The 10,059-nt window shown below is 32.0% G+C and overlaps 1 protein-coding gene across 1 annotated transcript; it reads right to left on the bottom strand.

The window, feature by feature from the left end:
* Positions 1-2,914: 2,914 nt before the first annotated feature.
* LOC145606048 (cullin-1-like) lies at positions 2,915-7,077 on the bottom strand. Its single transcript, XM_081662109.1, has 8 exons — positions 6,936-7,077; positions 6,751-6,850; positions 5,041-5,226; positions 4,882-4,929; positions 4,594-4,794; positions 4,398-4,475; positions 4,112-4,201; positions 2,915-3,268 (listed from the first exon to the last, which is right to left on the bottom strand). Exons 1-8 carry the CDS (start codon positions 7,061-7,063, stop codon positions 3,188-3,190), a joined length of 912 nt encoding a protein of 303 aa, XP_081518235.1. The 5' UTR covers positions 7,064-7,077; the 3' UTR covers positions 2,915-3,187.
* Between the last annotated feature and the right edge of the window lie 2,982 nt (positions 7,078-10,059).

Here is a 10,059-nt window from a genome sequence, read left to right as displayed (position 1 = left end):
TTTGCCGTTTTGTTGAGGTGTTGCTTCAGTGTTATGAAGTGACGAAAATACCCTTGTTAATGGAGAAGATAAGTGTCAAAATTGGTTGTCCTTTAAATGTGATGTATCTCTTTCATTTTGTTTGCTCCTCTTTTGTGTTGCTGACTAACCCTATATATTGTCCTACATTGGTACTTGTAGTTTCTTTTTTTTCTTTTGTTTGGATTTACCATTTTACTTTTTAGGTAGGTGGGTTTTTATATGTGGTTGGAAAAAAAATGTGAGAAAATTTTGTTGAATTTTTTTTTAAAAAAATAAAATTTGAGAAATCTTTTTTGATTTTTGTTGGAGAAAATTTAGCATAGTTAAGCAGACAAGCCGTTACATGCTTAAACTAAATATAAACTCGCTTCCAAAAATGTAGAAGGATCATGATTAAGCAAATGTATGAGAGATAAATGAGATCGATTGTGATGTATTCGCTAGATCATGTCTAATGTCATGCTTAAACTACAATATCACCTTAACCTAAACCTAGGGTTTGTTCTCATACATTGAAATTCAGTTCAGTTCAGTTCAGCTCCTAATTTTCTTCTCTTATAAAATATTCATTTTAGGGCCTGTTCACATTTACTTAATTTCAGTTCAGCTTCAATCCATTCAGTTCAGTTCCAATCAGTTCAGTTCAGTTCAGTTCAGCTCTTAATTTCTCTCTCACATAAAATATTCATTTCAGCTCAATTCAGTTCAGTTCAGTTCCAATCAGTTTAGTTCAGTTAAGTTCAGTTCCAATCAGTTTAGTTCAGTTCAGTTCAGCTCAATGCAGTAAATATGAACAGGCCCTTAGTTCAGTTCAGTTCAGCTCAGCTGAGTCCAGTCAATGAGAACAGGCCCCTAGTAACCTCTGGCCATGCCAAAATCCAAATAATGTGTTTCCCTATATTTTCCTTTTAGTTCAACCAGATTCGTGGTAGTAAGTTTTGGGTAGATAAAGCTTTAAGGTAATAAATGATAGGAAAAACATTTGGTAAAAGCAGCGATTGAAATATTAAAATACAATCAAGTTAATTTTTGTACGATTAAATGTCTTGTTCTGTAAATATCTTGTGCATAACTCGGATACGATTTAAATTATAGTAATTAAGTTGCCTCTTTTCTATGGGAACCACAATTGACATTTTCATAATTTTACATTGGTTTATGGAATGAAATAAACATGTGTATATCCGTTATTACGCCAATAGTGATTTACTTAATATTAGTATTATTTTTTATTTGATGCAATATGTTAGTATTATTTTGATAGTACAATAGTTGATACATAAAATCAGCATACATTGTCATCTTTATTAATTAGCACATAGCCACATACATATTTGTTTATTACTTCGTATGCCATACTGACATCTAGCAATATTTTAGTAGAAGAAATATTTGCAATTATTACTTTTTTTTTTTTTTTTTTTTTTTAATTTTAGCATGAGAAAGATAATCTCATTAAAATAAAAAAAAAATATATATATATTTAGGCTTTTTCTCCCGATATGATGTGCTAAAATCAATAACTTATTACTTCGTATCTTATTAGAGTTAATCCAAATCTTTTTTTGTATAAGCTATTTATATGGAAGTCCTTGGTAAATTCTAATGGTTAGTAGATAGCTAAGCTATATCATTGTGTAAAAGGACCAATATGGATGTATGAATAATTTATTACAAGTATTAGTTCGAGCAAACTTAGTAATGAGTGGTAGATTTAATTCTGGAACCTGATCACCCACAATTGATCCTCAAATCTGAATTAATCCAAAGGGTGAACCGGGTGGAATTTAAAAAATAAAAAAAGTATTTTGATAATATATGGAGTGTAATTTTCCTTTAACTATCACAAACCTTTTACATTATAAAACCAAGGATTTTAACATTTAGGCACACATTGACAATTTTACCCATCACAGACAATGAGTCACTTAGGACACCAGAAGTCCAGTCCAGCACCACCCTCGCTTTGTCCAATGGAGCAACACCAAAATAAGTCCAACATAATAACAAACTAGGCCGATATACTTGGAACTTTGTTTTTTTGTATATGTAGATTAGTTGGGATAAACAAATTTTGTTTAAGGTAAAATTGTAAATAAATTAATAACTTTTAATTAAATTTGGGTTCACATATGTTGATATGATTACGACAATGTCATGCTGATCGGATATTTATTTTATTGATTTATTTACGATTTTACTATTTGATAAATGGATTTTGTTCATCAATATGATAAACTAGAGCTCCTTCATAATTTAGTAGTACATATAAATTCAAGTTACCCAAAAAATTCAAAAGTACCACCATTATTAAATTTACATTTTCCCAGTTGTAAAATAATACACTTCATTTAATCGAAGGTCATTTTTAATAAATAGTTTATAATTTTTTATAAGTGTCACTATCCAAATGTGCTTTTCTTAGGAATTTCTGTAAGAGAAAGGATAAACATCGAGTGAGCAAAGAGAGGAGAAAATAACCTAATTTGTGAGCTGTGAAATCATTAAGTTGCCCTTTGTGTTTCATTTGTATCCATTTTTATTTGCGTCGATCCAATTTATTTATTTATTTTTGTTCATAGAAATTCTATTTAACAATTACAATACTCCATGTTAAAAAAAAAAAAAAAAAAAAAAAAAAAAAAAAAAAAAAAAAAAAAAAAAAACAACAATTACAATACTCATTATATTCATCCTAAATTGCTTATATGTACATCCACCATTTTTGTTTTGTACATCACACTTCGTTTTTAAGGAATTTCCTTTGAATAAGTACACAACCTACAATGTTTTATTCTCTGAATGGCCTTACTCTAACTCTTCCTCTAAGAGTGACTTAACATAAAAGACGAGAATACAATATTAACATATTAAATTAGGAAAATGATTGCGGAGTAAAATTGCAGGACAAACTAAATAAGAAATCTGGCATTTTTGGAGACTGAAGAAACTAAACATCGACAAGATATTAAAGTTGAAACACATTATATATACAGGCATACAGTCACAGACGACAGGATGTCTACAAGAGTCCTGCAGTAACTATTTAGCATCTTAAACATAATTCTATTGTGTATCTACCCTTAATTATCGGTCAGAAAAAATGGTGATATCACTGTAAGGAGTAAACTCAAGCTCTTGCACTATATGTTACTTCCGACCAACATCAAGGCTGTTGCACCATATTCCAGTTCTGATCCGTACCAGGATCCGCAAGATTGAGATCAGCACATTTAGACAGCAGATCCTACAAAATCAGCCATCATAATAATCAATTAATCAGGTCTGATAATAGTATCATCCAGGATCAACCTAGAATCCTGTTTAGAGATTATGGAAACAATTCAAATAAACAAGATAATACAATATTGGGAATAGATTAGATCATTGGACGCCTAGTCGCCTACAATCTATATATCTGATATATGTACCTCAGGTAGAGAAAAGTTATTGTAAAAGAAACTATTTTATTGCGAAAACTTCTTGCTTTCAATTAAGCATAACAGTCGCATATATCTACCTCCCCAATGACAGAAGGTTGATATCTACTAGGAATGAGCTGAATGCAAATTACATTGGCAAACTACAAAAGCAATAATTAAAAGACAAAATCAATGGCAAGCATAAAACTACAGTTGTTCCATATCAGTAATTTGTGTTTGATTTCTGACTTATGGAAAATATCAGAAAGTGAAGGGTTACAAAATGATTTATATAAGCCCAAAACTAATCCCTATATTCAGTTATATATAATAACATTGTTGAGTGTCGCTCAGACTTAGAAAGATTTCCACACAAAAATTATCGTTAGGACAGAGATGGTAAGGGTTTATTTTTTCAGAAAATAGTTATGTTCCAAAACTAGTACATTACAGTTGTTAGCTGGTTATTACAAAAAAATGTACTGGATTAAAAAATGCTAGCTTTCCATAACTCTGTATCTATATATGTATCTTTCAATTTCAACAAAAATTATAACAAATCAAATCAATATAGTCCTTTTGCTTTAGAAACAAATTGTACTGATGTCGTCGTTGTTTATAACTTCTCACTTTTTACAGATCCTTCTGTTGGTTAGATTTTTACATACCTGATAATCTGCTGACTTGCCATGGTTTTCAGCCTTTTGCTTCTCAGCAAACTTTGTAACAACCTGATCGACTAAGCAAGACTTGACCACCTTCAAGAAAATGACCACAGAGAAAATTTAGCATCAGCAAAAACTTCATTATTAAACACCAAAGTAATTTCTAAATTGAGTCAAATCAAAGTGAAATTATATAACTTAACACATATACAGGGATCAAAGTAATTTCTCAATTCGTCTAAATCGATTCTGCTACAAAAGTAGGAGCATACTTAAGACACAAACGCACCTGCAGAAGCTTATCTCTTAAAGTTGGGTTGAGAAATTGGCTAGATCTTTCAGATTCCTGATTTAGGCACCATTGCACCTGAAATTTAACAAAAACCCCACAATTGAATAATATAGAACTACAGATTAGAATAAAAATGGTTGATAGAAAATACAACACAAAAAGAGTTTAAGATACTAATTTTTTTGGAAACAACCTTATATGTATAATCAGCACATGAATCATGCAAAAGCCCATGTGAAGCAACTTGAGAATAGTGATCAGCAGAATTCGCAAGCAAGGCCTTTTCAAATTCATCATAGCAGGTTCCTCCTACTGTTCTTACAATGTCAAAGTACTCCACAACATTCTTAAGTATGTTACTATCAATCTTCTCTCCATTGCGATCCTGATTAATCTAAAATTGACAGAACAGGAGATTTAAAGACATGCAATAATGCCCAGACTAATAAGTCATTAATAAAAGCAAGAAGAGTTGTCCTACCAATGCTATTGCAGCAGGAACTAGTTTACCATTACACCTTGAATTCACCTGAAATATATAAAAAGTTGAGAGTACAGGTTATCAGTCAGGAAAAAGAAAAAAAAGGTCTCTAGTGATTTCAACCAGCAGCAATGATTATACATAATACAAATAGCCTACCAGATTGTGAAAGCATCTAATAGCTAGATCCAAAAGGCCAAAAGCTCCAACACGGGGGATATAAAAACGGTCAAGGTAACAAAAGAATCTAGACAGCCACCTAGCTATCAATTGATAATTAGACCATTTCACCACAAGCTCAGTCAAGAGAGCAGCATCATTTTTATCTTCCAACGATGGAAGGACCTGAAAAATAAGGGCGGAGAACATATCAAACACAAACAGCATATAGAAAAGGACAAGTATCCTAAACAGAATATAAGAGTACTGATGAATAAATGAATCTTTTTTAGACGTATTCTTTGCTCTATAGATCATCTTTTCAAAGAAAAAAAATTCACAAATTATAGACTACCACATTCAGTAGCCTAGATTTTCCTAAGTTGGACTCGTTATTGACTTTTCATTTACTCGGAGAAGAAATTTGCATGAACAACTAACTTAGCAAAAATAGTATATGCAAAACCACAGACAGAAGATGCCATAATGCCAAAACGAGAGTCCCTTAACACTGTCTCTAAAACTTTTACTTGTACTTTATTTTGGGATGATGGATACTTTTATGCCTGCATACTGTGTGTCTTGGGGTAAAAATAAGAGAATAGTAACCATCATATGTAGTTAAGTTTTAGGGGGCGCTTGGATTGAGAGTATTAAATTAAGGGGGAATAAAAGTCAACCTAAGCAAAATTAAGTAAACATGGGAGAGGGAGAGCTAGTGATGATGTGATTGTATGAAGATTTATATAGCGATGGTGTGGTGATAGGTGAAGAAAGGGAACTATTACCCTTATTGTGGGGGTAATAGGTTACTCTAGGGGGAGGGTGGGTAACCTATTACCCTCATTTGGAGGGTAATGATTCCTCCACCCCTCTCTTTTCCTTATGTCACTACAACCTTAATTCATTTATAAACACCTTTTCCCTACACTAATACCTCTAATCAACTATTATATATCTAGTTTGACTTTTATTACCCCTTAATTTATTATCCCCATTCCAAGCGCCCCCTTAGGGTGAAAAGATACTCCAGGATACAGCATGATATCCAGAGTATTTAATCAAGTGGAATATTGACCTGAATTTAGAACATTGAGTATAAGACCCAATTAATTAAGAATGTACAGTACATCACAGCTTCAACAGTTGTGCAAACCAAAGACCACTACAGACCTTGACTAGCAAATTTCTGATAGTTAGGTCAACCACTTCACCAGTTCAATTTGTACAGCATGGTTTTTTGAGCCATGCCTATGTTGAAAAATAAAATATACATAAATATAACCAAGAGTAATCAGATTCGAGGCATAGATGTGGTCAGGAAGCAGTAAAAGCACAATATGAACTAGACAAAGAGAAGGTACAATGCTCATGCAGTGCAAAATATTGTTTGCAAGAGTTAGCTCATCAGAGAAAAAACAGCAATTCAACTTAATTGTAATAATCATTCTAACATTTCACAATATTAAAACTAAATCTTCATTGCAAACATAGGGTCTCCAAGCACATGGTCAAAGATAATCTGTTTTAATATAGATGCAATCACCAGGGAAGTGAAAATTGGAATAAAAAAATATCTTCCTTATATAGCATGTATCCAAAGTGGCAGAGTGCTATATATATATATATACACACATATATATATATATATGTTGCCAGCAAGAAGAAAATTGTCAGCATGCATCCTAATGGTCTGCAGTTGATTCTTACCAATGAGTAGATGCATTCTTCTAAACCATTCTGATATCGTTCGTAGAGCATCCTGGAATTATCAAAAGAAGTCCTCTGGACACACAGCAGGTAAACACATCTACGAAAGTAAAGGAGAAACAGATTGACAAGAATAAAGGAAGACACATAATGCCAAATTTTAAAACAAGGGCCAAATTGGATACTCATAAAATTTCTGGTACTCCTCTGCACTGAACTTAACATTAGAATATCCCTCCATAATCTTCCTTGTTCTCGAAAATGCCTCATCCAATATCATCATTCCATCTCCCAAACTTAAATTGCTAACCATGTTTGACTACTTAAAAACCAACAACCGCAGAATAATCTGGAAAGATCAAGCCAATTGTTAACTCAGTTGAATTCCAATTTCACGAATTATAAATGAAAGTTGTGCATACCATGCTCATCATAAAGACAATGACAACTTCTTTTTTTTTTTTTAATAAAAAAAACCACTCCAAAATATTAAAAATTATCTATTCACATAGACAATTGGAATATTAAATATGGCTGGGAACATCCAATTACTGGATTGATATAAGAACAAAACCAAATGAAATGCAACAACAAGTGAAAGAAAGGAAAACCCCATTAGTCCAAGCAAACAAGTTTTTTTAATTTCACAGCGCCCCAGCACAGTTCATCACTTCATCTCGATGATCTCATAGCCCAAACTCAATTTACAATACATTTCCCTTGACACCCTGTAAACTTTAATGCCCTCACATGTAAACTCCCAAGGTACTTCAGCTATGCTGGGAGTTTTAAAGTTGTGCCATGCATTTCATGAACCTAAGCAACCTCATTAACCCAAACTGAAAGATAGCATGCAACTCATGGAATCAAACGATGATGAAACTAATAATGATTGAATAGATTAGAAATCTAAAATAACCATAAGTTAAACTATTGTATGCTCCATAAAACCCGAGATCATAAAACCAAACTCGACGCCCTACACACTTCAATCCCCTCACATAAACATAATGTGGTTAAGGCCATGCGTTCCATGAACCTAGTAAGCAACCTCATTGACCAAATCACTGGAAAAATAACATGCAATACATGGAATCAAACATAAATGAATGTAATTACTGATACAATAGTTTAGAGTTTAGACACCAAAAATGTCCATAAAATTAATTACTATGAGTCTATGACCTTCATAAAACCCAGAAATTAGGGGGGAAAACTAGGGATACATTTGATCTTAAAAGAGGAGTATATTTAATCAAATTACCCACAAAAAAAAAATCTCAAATATACTACAATCAGCAGAAATTGCACTACATCTCAGCTTACCCATTATTAACACAAATTCTTTTCACAACTAAAGTACTCACAAAATTCTCAGAACCCTATCAAATTAAAATTAAAAAAATATAAAAAACCAAACCCACAAATTAAACCTCCAAGCCCACTTCCCAAAAAAACAAAAAAAACAAAAAAAAAAAACCGAACATCATAATAATAACAATTAATTTTAGGGGAAAAATTAAAATACCCAGAAAACACCCTAGAAATCTGAACAGTAGAATTTTACCAGAATTAGATAACTATGTAAAAATCAAAAACCCAGAATCAAAGTAATTGGTTCTTCACTTCTTCAACATATATATATATATATATATATATATATATATTCAGAAAAAATAAAAAAAACACAGCAAAAAAATGATGAAAATAAAGATCAAATACATGGGAGAAATAGTTATACCAGAATTGGAGGCGGGTATAAGATGAATTGGTGGAATTTGATTTAAATTCCGGAATTTCGTTTGCTTTTTGGCTCCTCTTCGGCCCGGCAAAGAGAGTGGACAAATACTGTGAATGTAGAGAGGAAAGAGAACAACAAAAATGAGTGAAAAGTGGGGTTGTTGTTGGTTTAATAATAAAACTTGTAAATTATGCACTCAAGAAAAACGTCGACGTTGGAGTGTGCTAAATGTGTGTTATTAAACCCAATGCAAAATTGACTAATTAGTCTACTAGACATGAGTAGTTTGTTTTTATTTTGTCGAGTTTTAAGGTAAGGAAAAGGTCTTAATAAGTCGAATTATTGCACATAGTAGCCAAATTTAATCTAGTGGGTTACGCTTCAGGCCACACTTTGGTTATAATATGTAAACTAGGTTATGTATTGCTTATATTATGAAATGAAAAATTAGCTATATGATCAAGTATACTCATTCAAGGAAAATGATGGTGTTGTGATCCTTGTGAATGCTTAAGGAGTCAACAAAAGGTTTTGAGAAATCACACGAAAAAACTTGGAAAACGAAGGAATCTTTAAATTGGCAATCACTGATTGCGTGACAAATCATATTTAATTGTGATTAATGGGGGGGGGGGGGGAGGGACCTGATATATGGTGTGAATTGTGATATGATGTGAGATTATTGTGGTTAATATAACATGGTATCAGAATCATTTATAATTTTAAGTTAATCCTATGATTTTTTTCATAATTGGTGGCTACTATTGAAAAACCAAGCCAATTAAGTGAATTTAAATACCGCTAAAATACAGGTTATCCAGGGCTCGCTTAGGGGATTTTTAGGGAAAACACGATACTTTTATATAGTGAGATTTTACCATAAACACACCTCCATGCGAGTAGGGAAGATAATTAGAAGATATAAACACGGGGGTTCATGAAAAAGAAGAGATTGAACAGCAAACATAAAACCTTTGTAATAGTTTGGGAGAAGAGAGAATAAACATTAAATAAAGAGTTTAAACACGTGTCTGTGAGAGGAAACTCGAACCATAAACATATACAAAAATATTTACGTTGTCTTTTGATATGTTATTCTTTTAGTTAAGCGATTAACAATAAATAAAACAAATATCACCTAATTAGATATCCATATAGTATGTGATGTACCATGTTAAGCATTTTCTATGTTAAGTTATGCAGTATCTAAAAGTTGTAAGGGATTTTTTTTTAAATACGAATTATATTAATGACATATTGACATACAAGAAATCGGGAGGGAAAAAAAAAAAAAGGAAAGGTATGGAAACTTAGATTTATTGGCAAAGATATATAATAAAGAACATAACTCATTTTCAATTCACTTCTTTATATTTAATTTAAAGGTCTTCGAAATCATACACCTATTATATAAAGAACAAATGTTAATATCCGCATGTTGGATTGTTAGGTATTTAAACATAAAGATAAATTTTATTTTGTTAGCTTCATATTTTAAGGGGTTCACGCTTTACACCTATCCATCTCTCAAAGACATTACTTGGGGCCTGTTTTGATTGACAGAACTG

This window comes from Chenopodium album, chromosome 22 (genome assembly GCF_948465745.1).
Source record: "Chenopodium album chromosome 22, dcCheAlbu1.1, whole genome shotgun sequence".
NCBI lineage: Eukaryota > Viridiplantae > Streptophyta > Magnoliopsida > Caryophyllales > Amaranthaceae > Chenopodium > Chenopodium album.
The sequence above is the reverse complement of the archived record's forward strand: the minus strand, read 5'-3'. Positions and strand labels throughout refer to the sequence as shown.